The sequence below is a fragment of the Mastomys coucha genome, unplaced genomic scaffold (assembly GCF_008632895.1).
Source record: "Mastomys coucha isolate ucsf_1 unplaced genomic scaffold, UCSF_Mcou_1 pScaffold6, whole genome shotgun sequence".
Lineage (NCBI taxonomy): Eukaryota > Metazoa > Chordata > Mammalia > Rodentia > Muridae > Mastomys > Mastomys coucha.
Window position 1 is genome coordinate 129,970,046 of NW_022196912.1, and position 15,953 is coordinate 129,985,998.

The window sequence follows — 15,953 nt, forward strand, 5'->3', positions numbered from 1 at the left end:
TCCTCCCAGCACCACACACAGTAGGCTGTGTCCTCCCAGCACCACACACAGTAGGCTGTGTCCTCCCATATCAATCATAAATCAAAGAAATGACCTACAGACTTTTTTGCAGGCCAACTTGATGAAGGCATTTTCTCAACTGAGGTTTTCTCTTGGAGAAAACTAGCTTGTGTCACAAGTTGAAAATAAATAAACAAACAAACAAAAAAACAGGACTCTATACAAATGAATACTCTACCAACAAAACTATATTCAGGAGATTTGTTTTAGCATATGAAGTATTACAACCAGCAGAATTAAGTATCTGGATGTAAGGTTGTATATGTCCATACATACAGTTACTTAATTATTATAATTATATTAGTAAGTAAAGGTGACTGTCTGAAAATCCAGGACACCATGGTGTTTGAGGAATACAATATGACTTGTGACATAGCATAGCAGATCAATTAGAAAAGTTTATACATAACCTGTGTGTAGGGTGACTGTCACACTGACTCTACAAGAATAGAAATCTGCTGAGGATAGCCGGAAGCCTGTTATTTTTGTTTTGTTTTTTAATATAGTTAAAGACTGCTGTCATTTTCTCCCCCCTACCCCAAGACAGTGAAGTAGAATAATGTTACATAAAGAAGCATCCACAGAATACTCGTGTATAGGCCCTGAAATATACTGAAGCCAGAGATCACATGTCCAGGAGCAAAGCCATAAAGTCCCCATGGGAAAGAGCTAGACAAGCACACCCAGTACCCAGCGCACAGTCAGGAAGGGTTTAAGCGGGAGAAAATAAAATCGAGTTTTGTAAGTAAATCAAGACAATTAATTGAGATGGAAATCAAATCATTCTTACATTGCAGACTTCCCTGTTATTCAGACCCCACCCAGGCCCCTGTGGCTTTTTTCTTCCCTCCCAGATTCAATGGAGAATAAAAATGCTAAGCCTTAAGTGACTCCCTCCCCAAGTGAAACTGAAGAGCAGAGAAGTGGGCTGCGCTTCTGGAGCATCTCCATTGGCCCCAAGATGGAGCTGTATAGTGGTTTCCTCACCTTTGCCTTCATGGTCCGAGTACAGTGAGGCTGTGCAACAGAGCTGTGTCTTAGTGGGAAATATGCTCTTGCCAGCAGTGTCCTAGGCTGGTGATCTCCTGGTCATTCCCTCCTCTGGACAAGTTGGACCCCTGCCCACTCACAAGTTTCCCCCTGACAGAGGAGCAGACTCTGCCCCTCGGATGCAGAGGGACCTTCAGTAGTGTTATGGACATGAAACCCTAGGCAGGGACCTGCACACAGCCACCTGACCCCACACTCCCCAGCCCCCACACTCCCACCCCCCAAGCATTCTGGCACTCCTGTGCTTTCTGAGCTCTGCATTGGAGGAGATGGTAGAGAGGGAAGAGGGGGAAGGGGCTGATGAGTCCCGGAGCAGCTGCTTTAGCACACACACACACACACACACACACACACACACACACCCTCCATGGCCCTGCCCTTTGGCTTAATTAAGCAAGGGCAGAATGGAAGCCTGAATACCTTTTGTGTACTAGGCCCCTCTTCTCCCAGCCTCAAGCCACTCCTTTGCTCTTCTGCTCTGAGCCTTTGTTCTGACCCCCACCCTAGAGAGGCCCTGCTTCTCCTCAATGCTCACCATTCCCATCTGTCAGCCCTGTGTGCTCAGACCCCATCCTGGCCCAGGGGACTAACCTCATCTGAACACCAGGCTGGGTCCTGTGGCTTTTACCCCCTCCCCCGTTCACACCCTCTCCATTTATAGCTGAACACACAGGCAGTTACCGCTCTTCCTATCTGACCTGCCCTCCCTCCAGCACCAGGCTGAGGCCCGCCTCGGTTTCCCCAAGGGGCACATCTGCATAGTCTGCAGCACCTGGCAGGGGGCCTGTGGGTGATCAATGAAGAGCAGTCAATACACTGAACTAAGATATTGATGTGTAAAGAGCCACTGTGCAGGGAGGCCATTTCTAACCCTTGAAAACCTCCCGTGCATGATTCCCAGAGACTGGAAGAGTATGTGAGAAGTACGCTACAAATGTTGCTGGTGAAGATGTCAGTGGTGACTGCCCACTGCCTTTTACTAAATAGAATGCTAGGAAGGTCCCAGCCTCTTCAAGGCAGGCCCATGATGCTCCCAAAGACAAATGATTGATTTCCCACTGACCCGGCTATTTCAAACTGTCTGAATTTGAAACTGAGCCATGAATGTCCAAGACTGGTTTCCTTTGCTGAGATCCTGGGGCCTTGGTGAGCTTTGAATTCACTACTACCCCCCACCCCCAGGAGCACTTGAAAGTTCCAGTGTAGGGAGTCCTCAGGTGTTGGAGGCAGGGGTTTTATTTTCCTGTCCTGTAAACTACAGCTGGGATTTGCTTCTGTGTTGCCCACCCTTCTGAAACACCCTGAAGAGTCTGGGTATGACACATTCAGTGTTCCCTGCTCTGTGTCTGAAGACCCCACTTTCAGGTGACGCACTGCAGCTTCACATAGAAACCCATCTTAGCTGTGGACTATGTAAGAGCGAGCATGCTTGTTGAATTGCTACCTCATGTTTTTATTCTTACACTGCTCCCCTGATTTCAATGGCCTGCTCCTCAGAAACACCAGAGATGAAATCTTGAAAGAGAAGAACTGTTTCAGTGAGAGCCACGCTATGCTTGAGCTCTGGGGCATGTCAGTCAGGTAACTTTTGGCAGCTGCTGAGCCTAAGAAATGATTTAGTTTCAGGTCCTCACCTCCAGGCATTAGGCTGCCTGCAAGTCAGAAAAGATGCCTGCATCTTTGGTCTTTTGAAGTGGGGCAGGAGATCACATTCCCAGTTCTCTTCTTTGAGGACCTTTGAGAACCAAGTGATCTCTTCACATATCACTCAGGAAGCTTGGGCTGCTGCTAGCAGGATTTGACTTCCATTGTAAGTGGTGGCTCTTTCAAGGACTCACACTACTCTCTGGTGTGGTGTGTCCAGGACTCTTAAAGTATGCTAACTACATGGGTATTACAAGCAAGTATCTTTTGAAGCCCCCATTGTGGGTCCTCCACACTAGAAACAGAAGACAGAAAGTGTTGCAGTAAATCTCCAACCCCAATAAGCACACAACCCGTGCAAAAAGCACACAACTCAGTTACAATGTTTACAAGCTACACACCTAGACTGGGCAAATCTACCACTACACTTACTCTTTCCCACTCTCTAAAACCTCCAGCCCCACCTTTCCCTTCCATGGCCCAATCACAGGCTCTAGCCTTTATTTGACCACCTAGAATGGGGAGAAGGTTCACATGAAATCACCTGAGTACCTGATCTCCTCCTGCTTGGGACAGCCCCTCTTATAGAAGAAGAATTAACATCAGAATACAAACAGCACCAGGGCAACCCACAGCAAGGCAGGAATGACCCTACCCTTGGTTTGGGAGGCAGAATGAACTGAGACATCCTAGACATGATTGTCCTATGGCTGGCTGAGATGTGTGTTCTGAGGAGACTGGTATGCCTGCAGTAGCTGTGCTGTCTGTTACTAGTGTCAGATGCGGCTGAAACAGTTCCAGATTGGGAAGAGTGGTAAAAGCTATCTTTCTCTTATGTTGGTTGAAATGTGTCTGTCTTTAAGTCTTATTTTGAGAAAACATCTTGCAAAGCGGGGAACATTACTCAGTACTGCTCGACAAACACTGATGTTCCGGCAGCACTGTTTTGTTCAGTCACAGTGCCGTGAAGCACAACACCCCAGATCGCCCAGCTGTGTACACACTGCCATAGAGCTCAGGTCTTAAGGCACAGGGAATCCCAGGAGGCGGTGGGTCAGACAGCAGTCCAGAGCCTGGCAGCAAGGCTGTCTTCTTGATGCACGGACAGCCAGCAAGTGCCCATGTGGAAGTATAAGAGTGCATGCGTGTATGTATTTTGAGTACCTTGAAGCTAAGAACCAGAAAAGAGCTCATTGGAGATGCTGGAACCACATCACCTGGAGGTGATAGCCAGGTGGCTCGGTAGCACTATTTGGAGTGAGCACTCTGCTGAGTCAAGGACGGTGTGTAAAGGGCCTGCTGTTGCTTTGACCTTGAGTGAGGAAGGCAGTGGAGGCTTGCTCCACCCACAGCTCTCATTGGGAGACCCTTTAGAATGTTTGTGTGAAGCAGCCAACTTCATTTAGGACTGAAAGTTCTCCTCCATAACCGTTAGCTCAAGATGACATAAAAGCCACTGAAATAAAGCTAAGCTATGAATGAGGAGACATAATTACATAAGAAACACTCTCTGGATGTTCTTTCTCATCCCGAAAGACACTTCCCGACCCTTCCGTGCCTGCTTTGTAAATGTCGCATTGAACGTAGAACGTTATGAATTTTAAACATGGTTTCTACTGGTTATTCTTATTTTAAAAGTAGTATATGTTCAAATGAGTAAGCACTAATAAAATAAAAAATAAAGTAAAAGCCACCTACAGCTCATCAATGGCCAGTGCCTCCCTGCCTGGTTCCAGCCTGGCTTCTCCTTCCTTAGGCAGGACATCCTACGGGGCTGGGGGAGCACAGGGCTCTTCTCCATCATTTGGGTCTGGCAGGTGCCTAAAGACTGTGTGCCCATTGCCCTTGTCCTTGCTGAGGAGACCAGTGGCTCCCCAGGGTTCAGGGCAGCCTCCTGGGGTTGTGTCCAACCTGCAGAGTAATTGGCCTTTCTCCTGCCCAGCACATCGTAATGAACCATTTTTCTTCTGTGCCTTTGTGTGTTTCTTCCTTACTTTTGTCCTGTTACTACTAATTATGCTCCACCAATAACCCTAAAAATCCCAGGCGGCCTTTGTGTGCACACTCCGTCAGGCACAGCTTTGTGTTGATCGTTCCTCGAAAGGTGCTGCGGGAGCGTTCCCCAGCCTTTGTAGTCCTGGTCTTTTGCTGGAATTTGAGAGTGACAGGTCTTTTCTCTGGGAGTGATTCCCGCTCTGTAATTTTCCCCGTCAGACGAGAGGCTGAGAAATGAGGCATTTGCTTATTGTGTGTATGGATGAATTTCTGCCCCCAGAATCCTATTCAACTTATTTTGCAAATTGTGCTATAAAGAAGTATAAAATACTTGGAGGACCCTGCAGAAGCCTCGCAGGGCCTGAGCTCAGCACAGAGCACAAGCAAACGACTGTACAGTTAGAGACAATGATGGCTTCACAAGGCAGGTGTGCATCTCTGTAAGCTGACTCTGTCCTTATGTCCCAAGGACCTGTTCTGGGTGGCATAGGCTTCCCAGTCCAGAACTGATGCAGGCTGTGCGGACTCGGCACAGGCTGAAGGGCTCAGAGCCTGTGCATGGGCCACACAAGGCACTGGTAATAGTGCTTAGGGCTGGTGCCCTGTGCTTGTACACTAGCCTCTCCAGTGGACTCTGGATATGATGCAAGCAGTACTATACCCCACAGATCAGTGTTTCACATTTGTTTAAGGGAAGGGACTGGCCTCAGGCTTGTGTATTACCTTTCTTGGCAAGTCATATGCCATGAGGACATATTAAAATACTGTGGCTCACACACTGCTATGGTTAAGTCAAACAGCATTGAAGCTTAGGAGGTATATCAGCAGTGTCAGGGATGGAACCATAGCTCCACACTGTCCCCTGCAGCAGCTTGAGGAGTCTTCCCTTAATCTTTTAGGAACCTTGACTCATGTGAAACAAGAGACTTGGTTTTTCTGCAGACAGTAATTTCAGGGTGAGCCGTATGAAGCAGAAATAGAGCTTATGAAAAGACTTCTCTAAAAAAAAATTTCTAGGATTATTTTTTAATGTGTATAAGTGTTTGCCTGCAATTATGCATGTTGACCACGTGCAAGCCTGGTGCCCTCAGAGGCCAGAAAAGGCTGTTAGGTCCTTTAGAATAGGAGTTACAGATGGCGATGACCTTCTGCATGGATGCTGGGAACCAAACCCAGGTCTTCTGCAAGAGTAGCAGGACCTTTTAACCATGGAGTCATCTCTCGAGCCCCTCACGTTAAAAGACATTTTTAACACAAAGTTCTGCATGAGTATTAAAGAAAGGAATTCGGGAAAACAGCAGGACCATCTGAGAGCACAGGCCCTGGCCTCTGAAAAGTACTAGCCAAGTGCCTACAGCAGCCCTGTGCCTCTCTGGCCTCCGAGTTCCCTCTCAGAGTGTTCATAAGAAACCTAAGTGAGATCACAGGTGGTTCTTGTGCTTTGGGTGGGAAGCTCTGAAATGGTAAAATGCTAGATCACAGGTTAAGAAGTTAAGATTTTTTTTTTTTTTTTTTTTTTTTTTACTTTAAACAGCATTTTTTTTTTTTTTTTGAGATTTCTAGAAAATTATCTGGGAAAAGAGTAAAGCCACACTTGAAAGTCATACAGACTTTGGCCTTAGGCACTCTAGGTTACTATGTCAACATAAACCAGCTCCCAGGCAAAGGAAGTAGTACCTCTGCCAGCAGCCTTTGTGTTTGAACCATTGACTTACTGATTGGGGAGGGGCTTCAACCAGACTCCAGGTTAGGACCTCCTCTCCCTTATTTTTTTTTAAATTTTTTTATAGTTTAATATATTTTATTAGCAAACTTACAGGAACAGCACAGAAGACAGACAACATTAAAAACATGTACTTGCATGTTGGAAAACTCAGTTAGAAAAGTATAGTGAATGGATGGAATCTACTGTATGATAAAAATGCTACAAACACCATTTAGTTGCTGTCAATCAGAAGTTTACTTATTTTTAAAAAATCCAAGTGCTGGCATTGTCCAGAAAATTTTAACAGGTTTATTTATGATTGTTATAAAGTTGAACTGCTGAAATGTGTTCACTGAAACATTTTGCTTGCATTAATGCTTTACATCTTGCATTTATATTAAAAATTCACACACAAATGAAGGTGGAGAAACTGCCAATACCTGACTCTGTCCCCTATGTTTCCACTCGCAAACATATACTTAGGTATCTTTGACCCCATGGAAAAAATACCTAACATTCAGAACTACTGATAACAGGAAGAAGAGGAAAAATAACTTTTTTTTTGAGAATGAAATGTTTCCCCTCCTAGAGGACTCTTAAGCATGTTCCACGTATGAGGCGTGCTAGCTGGATATCTTTTGGCATTATTGTTACACAGTTGGCGTGGACAGCACATGGAAACCTTCTCTGTCTTCCTATGCTGACTGGAGGATTGGGGTGCAATGGGTATAAGTAGAGAGATTAGATCTCAAAATGACTGTGCTATGGGCCTACTGCCTTGTTCCAGTGGGGACAGCCCTGTGGGTCTTTGGCCTCAGGAGAGTACAGTGTTCTGGAGTAAGGACCTCCAGACAATAGATTCCCTCAGCTGCTGGTGCTGCCTTCCCTGTGCACATGGGGCTCTGACAGATCTGTGTCTGACAGGACACAGGACTGAATGCTTGGCAGGCACCAAGCTGTGTTCCGTGCTTCACAAGCATTAACTTAGATTCTTCCCAGCACCCCTCCAGAGGAATCCTGTTATTATCCCACTTCACAGATCATGAAACTGAACCACAGAGGTTTAGAGAACTTGTCCATTGTCACCCAGATGTAAACAGCAGAGGTGGGACTCGCAGCTGGGCAGGTGGCTCCAGAGTCTCATCCTAAGACACCATGCTATACTGTTTATACAGGTCTTGGCACTACCCTGCTCCTGTCTCTCCCTGGTAACAGATTCCACATCCTCTGTGGATTTTTTTTTTTATCACCTCACTGATGTCTCTGAGATGCTTGCTTCCCAAGAGCAGAGTCAAGTCACCTCACTGACAATTGTCCCCTTGGGGACTGCATGCAAAGTCATTTCCTTCTTCTATGGCTGTCAATGTACCTACCTTTCTTGTTAGGACACATCTTACACCTAAGTTCCTTGACAATCTTCTCAACACACGAGAGGCCACACAGAACCAACACACCTCTCCAGAAAGACACAGAGAAAACAGCCTGCTCCAGTCATGGGTCCCACAGCAGAGACACGGGGCCTGCTCCAGATAGACCTGGACCTCACTTTAGAAAGACACAGAGCCATTTCCAGAGGTATACATTCCTGAAAACACCCTATGACACCCTATGCTACCTGGGAATATATTTTAGTTTCCATACTTGGACTTTTTTGTTGTTGTTGAAGAATAAGGATTTGGATGAAATACAGATGACAGACAAACACAGGAATACTCCTCTTGGTGAGCTCCAGCCTTCTGGGTAGGTACAACACAAGCTGTCTGTTCCTGGTCTCAGTGTGGGTAGGACATCGGAAGGAATTCTGGGAGCTGCCCTTGACCCTACAGCAGCATCTGAGGCTGATGGTATCCTGGTTAAACGGGCTTCTCTCACTCCTGAGCAATCAGCCACCAGTTGGCTGCTGCATCAGGAGCTGCTAGGACGATGACTAGCTTCTCAATGAACTCCAGGCTGCCCTGACAGCCCTGGGCTAGTTTCACTGAAGCAACGTCCTAGTTCACAGATGGCATCTTTGGTAATGACTAGACTTCATCCAGAATTTGCATGTATTAGGGAGTTTCTATCTGTTAAATTAAGGGGGGGTAAACGTCAGCCTACAGTCCATCTAAGGGAAGACCTATTTGCCTATTTTTATATGCACAGCAGGGTTTGTGACCCCAGGTGAAGTGCTGGAATTGGTGAAGAGCCGGATGTGATGGCCTGGAGAAGCCTGTGTAGCTGAATTCTCCTTTAGGACATTTAGAGAATAACTTGGGAATCTCTATTCAGAGGACTGTTTGCTGCCGAGGTTATTGATGAGGAGAATTCCCAGACACAGTCAGGTATTCTCCAGGCGCTCTCCAAGTATGTTCACGCAGCTTAGTTAGCATCACCAGTTATCTTCTGCTCGGAAGACTGTCATCTCATTCACAGTTCCGTCTGGACCTGCTTCTCAGAGAATCACCCATAGGACATGCGTGCAGTCTACGTCCTGCTTGTCAGTTGCCCACAGACACCTCAGGTGTGCATGGCACAGCCCCTACCACTACCAACAACACCGTGTGATGAACGTAGGCAATACAAACTAAGGGAGCACACTAGTCACTTGCAGGGCCCACAGGATGGCTGCGAAGGCCTTCCTGACTTCAAATCCTCACTCTGACTTTCATCCTTACCTGCAGGCGAGAAAGCCCTGCTGTCGTGTGTCTCTCTGTATGTATGCTCACCCTCTCAGGCACGAACAGTGTTCTCCAAATGAAGGACACACGGCAGCACATAGAGGCTGCATGTGTTACAGCTTTCCAGTTCTGGAAGGGAACACAGGAATATTCACACCTAAACTAGACCAGAAGCTTAGATCTGCACGGAGCAGGCTTGGGCCACTTTTTACAGATCAATAGAGTCGGTGAAGTTGATGCCAAATAAGCTTGAGAACTATAAAAAGCCAGGCTTGGTGATGCATAGATGGATCGCCAGCATGAAGGAGGTGGGAACAAGAGGATCCTTGGGGCTCAATAATTATTTAGCTAGCTTTGCCAAATCAGCCAGCTCTAATTTTGGTGAACAATCCTATTTCAAATAAAAATAAGGTAGAGTTGGTCCTGATGATTATTAACTCTAGCAGCAGTTGGGAGACAGAGGCAGGTGAAGCTGTGTTCCATACCAGGCCAGGTTACCCAGTGAGACCCTATCTTTAAAAAGAGAGTGGGGAGTAGAGGAAGACACTGACATTGACCTCTGGCATATGCACGCACACGCACATGCACGCACACGCACATGCACGCATACACACGTGCACACACGCATGCACACTTAACACATGGGCACACATATGCCAGAGTAGCAGGCCACATGGTTTCCATTGAGATGAAAAGTATAAACTTTTTCCTCAGTATTGAAGTCCATTACAAAGAAAAGGCAAGCTATAGCCTTTGTGCTGTTAATTTACAAACTAAGGTTAACTGAAGGACAATACATTCTGCAACTCCCTTCTTCTTTCTGCTGGTATCAAAACAGCAAAGGACCACTATCTATAGTGGTCTACAGGAGACAATGCAAGATGTACTTTTATACAGGCTTCTGAGGAACACTAGTGAGTGAGGTGCCCAGAACCCCGCTACCAGCTGACCAGTAGTAGATTCTTTTACACTTACACACACACACACACACACACACACACACATACACACACACACAAACTCTTAGCACAGCAGACGAGTGAGGGGAGAGTCCGCAGTGGAAAGGTGAAACATCTCAAATGAAGCTTTGGAGAGATTTGTTTCTGTCCCATGAAGAAACATTGGAAGTTGGGCTTGCTGTTTCATAGTCCCAGGACGCACACAGGATGTCCTTAGCTGAGGCTCCATCCCAGAAGTGTTTGTCACATCACTGATACGGTTTTTATCTCCACGTGCTCAGTCTTTACAGCACTGTGGTCTCATAGATTGGCTGCTACAGATTCTCAGGTCTCAGACTGGAAAGACTGGGAGGATGAGGCAAAAGGGAAGACCACTGTGGCCCAGATGCAGCAGATGCAGGCTGAGGTGCCAGGTGTGGGCAGTGTGTAACCAAGAGAATGATCCTGATGTGACATATGCTGCAAAGATGTCTATGGTACATTGAGGATCATGAAGTCACTGTTTGAGCCAGGGCAAGCCTTATGCACAGTGGCCTTCCCTAGCTGCATAGAAGCATTTTTCCAAGGTCATTCAGCCTCTGGAGGCATTTCTTCTCTGACCCTGCTAAGCAAGAGGGGCCATATGGTAAACACCGGGTATTCCATAGAGGAAGAGGAGCTGGAAGGCTTATTCCTAAGAATATGTGTGCCATGAAGAGGCAGGTAGATCAGAGCAGCTTAAGTGAAGGTTCAAAACTGTGTCTCCTCCTGCCACTATCAGGGAGAGATAGAGAACTAAGCTCCTTCCCCTGGGATGCTGTCATTCTGTGCCAGCTCAGCATGGAAACCCAGCTCAGCATGCCCTAGTGCTCCCCCACAGGAGCTGTTCAGTAGTAGACCCCTCCTGGTGGCCCATGACCATGCTGCTTGTGAAGGCACAGTGTGTGCTCTTAGCAGCATTTCTTTATGTCTGTGCCCAGCTCTGAATGTTCTGTGACCTCAGAGAGATCAGACCTAAGATCCCCTTCCAAGTGATGAGCAAGCAAACAATGGCTGTGAGCACCTCGCTGTGCCAGATGTGTCCTCAGTATTCTGTAGTGTTTGTTTGTTTTGAGACCAGATGGCTGGCTATGTAAGGCCTGAAAAGCCGGCTTCTGCCTCAGCCTCCCCAGAGCTGGGATTACAGATGCGCTTCCACACCTGGGCTATTAACCCTCCACAACTGTGAAGTTGGTTCCACTGTCACATTCTACAAGAGAGGAAACTGAGGCACAGAGTGACTAGGCAGCGTGTTCAGGTTCAGAGAGACAGTGCTGAAGCCAGGGTTCCAATTTTGGCTCCAGGCATTATGAGTTAGTGGGTAATTACAGATGTATATCCTACAAGTCAATGGTGGGGTTGGTGGGGACAAACAGATTCTCTGCTCCATTCCAGATCTTTCTCTATCTATTATGATGTATCTCAGGTATCATTGTTGTGTCTGCATCTTCAGAGCAGCTCTGTAGAAATGCTAACCCTCTCTGGCTCACCCACAGGCTCATGGAAACAATAGAAACTAGAAAAGCCCTACACAATGCCTCCATGGTTGACGTCCTGCACACCAGTGGAGGCTAGCGGGGGCTCGGATCCCCTGGACATAGTCCCTAAGTATCTCCTGGTTTAACTCCAAGGGTTCACACAGCATCATCCTCAGCCAACCACCTACTCACCATCTACACCCTGTCATTCAGACAGTCAGACTTTATCCCTTCCTGCAAGTTCAGTGTTTCACTTCCGATCCTTCTGCCTCCACCTCCCCAGTGCTGAGATTCCAGGTGTACATTGTCATGGCAGTTTTATGTGGTACCAAAGACAGAACACAATGGCTTCACACATGTCAGATAAGCACTCTACCCACTGGGCTATATGCCCAGCCCTAAAGGTCTATTTTAACATTCATTTCAGCCATGCACGGTCAGCTATGCTGGTTGATGTCAGGTGGGTTTCTCTGTGGAACACGTCATACTAAGCATTTTATACACATGAGCTTTTAATCTTTCATGGCAACTATCATTTCCTGTTCTGAAGGGAAGAAACCAGGTTGGAGGTTTCAAATAGCTTGCCCAAGTTGACATAGAGCATATGTGCCCCAGCCAAGATCCCATACAGGACTAGGCTCCCTTGGAGGACACTTACTTACTCTTTAGGCTACCCTCTGATTCATGACACAGATGGGTATATGGCCACTATGACTTCCTGTGTTGTTCCTCTAGGCTCATCCTAGGGCACATTGAATCTCAGCCTGAGCTAAATTTTTTAAGCCACAGGAGATACCACACATTTTCATCTGGGTGACCTTTACCAGAATCCATGGCATCCCTTCTGTGAATAGAAAGGGAGCGAGGTGTGCATGTGCTTAGTTAGTAACCTGCATTAGCCTGCTAAGAGCCCCTTCCGGGCAAATGTGCTTAGGCTAATAACCTGCACCACCAACCTGAGAAGAGCCCCTTCTGGGGAACATGGGGCTTGGTTGTTGGTTTGCTCTGCCTTGCTTTTGAGATTGTCAGAAAGTGAGCTGACAATTAAATTTAAAAAAGAAACAAGAAAGAGGAACCCAGGTAAATGGAGAAAAAGAAATGGCTGGTCCACGCTGGTCCTGTGGCTCCTTCTGTCAGAGGCCTCCCCACTCACACAGGTCTTGTTTTCTGGGCTCTTGTCATGTTCAGGGTCCCCATGATGACCTTCACCATCTCAGTTGCCAAGGTCAAAGTTAACCCACCATCAAGTCTCAAGGTTTATGTGGGCCATCAGCCCCAGGTGAGGTTCCCTGCCATAATGTGGGGGTTTAACTGTGTTGTGGACAGAACACAGGAGAGAAGCCAGGGCACGGGTGGCTACTGTAGAAAGGTGATGAGATAGGAGTGGGGCAGTCTTTGCACTGATGGTGGCTTGGGTAGGAATGTCTGAAGCTAGGATGAGTAAGACGAAGACATTCTTGTATTCTTTGACCTTCTGCCTCAGCCTTTGGGTCACACTGGCAGCCAGAGCACAATTTTTTTTTCTGCTGTTCTGTCAGGCTCAGCTGTACTTTCCAATTCCCTCCTGACGCCATTTCATTTTGATGACTTCAGTCACGCTTTCATTTCTTCACACGCTGAGGGGCTTGTTGTGTCTTAACTCTTGGGAAGCTTCCAGAATAAATTCTTGTCTATCAGAAGATGGGAGCTAGAGGCCAATGGTCAAGGCCAGCACCAAAGTGTCATGCTGCCAAGATCTTAGGATCCTCCCATTTGTTTAGAGTGGGATTGTTTGTGGGAAGAAGTGAATGCCAGGCTGAGGATGTCCCCATCTTGCAGTAGACTCCTGGTCTCTGTCATAACCTTCATTCTAATGAGAAAGGAAAGATTCTAACTTGATCTAACTGCTGCATTGTTCTTGACCAGAATAAGAAAAAAAGACTGCTTTAGAAATCTATGTGGTATGTCTGTTCATGGGTATGTATATGTGTATGCGTGCACATAGGTGTGTGTATATGTATGTGTGCACATAGGTGTGAACTGACACATTTGTTCTTAGAGCTGACTTGCCTCAGGGGCTTGTAGATCTCACAGGGTGTAAGAATGGTGCCTCAAACACACTGATGGGAATGCTGAATCCTTATGGTCTGTCTGGTGGCCAAAAGCATGAATTCTTTCTAGTGTAGGCTTGACTGAGACTGAGTGGGCAGGTGAAGAGGGTGGGCTTGCAGTTCTGTAGGACCACTAAGTAGGCTCTCTTGATGGCTACTGATCACTTGACTGTGCCTCTGGTTGTCTTGCAGGAGCTATGCCGCCAGCGTATGGCTGTTCGGCCACAGGATCGCTCTGAGGGACCACATACATCCCGCATCAACAGTGTCTCATCCCAGTTCAGTGATGGGCCTATGCCTAGTCCTTCAGCTCGGAGCAGCACTTCATCCTGGTCTGAGGAACCTGTCCAGTCTAACATGGACATCTCTACTGGCCACATGATCCTGGTAAGGCTTGCATCCTCTAAAGTACTTCTGACTTCTGTGAAGGAATGCTAGGAAGGGTGTGTCTTCCCTGTAACAGTTGTGTTCTACCAGTGTCTCTCTGTCAGTTCTCCCCTAACCTTGGAAGCTGTTAGAGTCCCTTTGTGGGTCCTAGATATAAATAAAAGGTGTATTCACCACTGAACTCTTTCTGTCCTTCATGTGTACATTCACACATGCTCCCTTGGACTTGAGATGGAATGTGTACCTTTTAGTGATGGCTAAAAGCCAGCGTGTGCCTGTCTGTTGCCTTTGGACTAATTGAAAGAGGCTGTTGCCACCTTCACCCTGTTGCCAGTCCAACAAATGCCGTCTGAGTTTTTAAAAAAATCAACAAATGTCATTCACGAGTATTATGAAGATGAAGATGAGGGGGCAGGAGGAGGTATGAGCTGTCTTCAGTCGGTCACCAGAGCTATTCAAGGCCCTTTTGCTGACACACATTGCTTTATGGCAGGGCCATGATTTTCCCTGGTACATTTCCTCTGCTGTGACCAAGAGTGGAGAATCTGTGCTGCTGAGTGGTACATTATTACTGTCCAGTTTCATTAACAGAGACATCTATGACTCAGAGCTTCTTCAGGCTGTCCCTTGGCCATCCTGGCAGTGGACACCTTCCTGTTGAGGGAACTCGAGACAGAAACGAAGAACACATGCTTCTGTTATTTTTTTTCAAGTGGGAATGGGGCCTCTTCCAACCTGAGGCAGAATCCAGTTCCCTGCTTTGGAAGCAGCTTCTGTGATCATGGCTCAGAAAATCCAGTTACTCCTCCTGTCTCAGGACAGCCCTGTAAGTTGTCCCTACACTCTAACCTTGGAGTACCTTCCTTAGCTGATTTGTCTGGTCACAGTATGGTCTCGTGGCCACAGGAAGTTGGAAAACTATTTATTGCTAGCAAGTCTCCTGGCAGATCCAACAGGCCAGGCAGAAACCATGTTGACCAAGAAGATTCTGTAAGTTTCCAAGTCAACGCTTCAGGGATCTTGCTAACGGAGACCAGTTGGACATGCAGAGGCAGAGGTGGATAGCAGTCCACATCCCAGATGACACATGCCTCTCCTATGCTGTTCATGACCTGTCCTTGTTCTGCTTGGTTCTGTTTTTTCTTAAAAGAAGGGAACACCACAATGCTCTTCTGGGATAGAGGCACTAGGAGAGGACTTCTCACACTCGGGCAGATAGCTTATCCTTTACTCTGCAGATGTACCATGCTCCTAGTTCATTCTTGACCCATATGTTAATTGAACAACATATCCTTGTAGTTCAGTGTTCTCAGTCTCTTATTGTGGCAGATGTTTTCCTTATGGACAGCAATCACTGAACTTAGATCTGACTTCTCAAGGACTTGGACATTCATCCTTTTTAGAAACAACTGAGAAGTGCAGATCCACAGTGAGATGGAGCCGGGGTGAAGGAGTCTGTATATATACATGTCAGTAGTGGCTCACTTCAGCGCTTGGGATTTGGCATTCATTTCATGACTTTGAGTTACAATTTAATGATACCTTGGGTCTATGTGATATAGGAAATACATTTAAAAAAAAAAAAGGAAACCATGTTTGAACATGAATAGCAATTCTGATGGCAGGGGTGGGAGGCTCAACCTATAACTAGCCAAGACCTCATTGACCTAAAGCAAGGCAGCCTAGGTTGAGGTCAGGGTGCCACCAGAGCCCCTCACAGGCATCTTCCTGAATGAAGCCTGAATGAACCTTCCACACTGGGTCTAGAAATACGTTCAGATCTATGAAGGTCCCATTTGCTGATTCTCACATTCCCTTTGCCCAGACTGTAAGCCCCAGGGGAATGAGGTATTTCTAGGAATTATTGCCTCCACAGCAAGAGATGTGACCCAATGCTTTCTCCTAGGATG

General features: G+C 46.8%; 1 protein-coding gene across 2 annotated transcripts in view; it reads left to right on the plus strand.

Annotated features, from left to right (window-relative positions):
• Ptprn2 (protein tyrosine phosphatase receptor type N2) overlaps window positions 1-15,953 on the plus strand; it is a 790,024-nt gene that overhangs the window by 684,079 nt on the left and 89,992 nt on the right. For both annotated transcript variants that reach the window (XM_031356691.1, XM_031356693.1), the window contains exon 14: window positions 13,849-14,043. In XM_031356691.1, coding sequence (XP_031212551.1) covers window positions 13,849-14,043 — 195 coding nt within the window. The remainder of the gene's footprint in view (window positions 1-13,848; window positions 14,044-15,953) is intronic.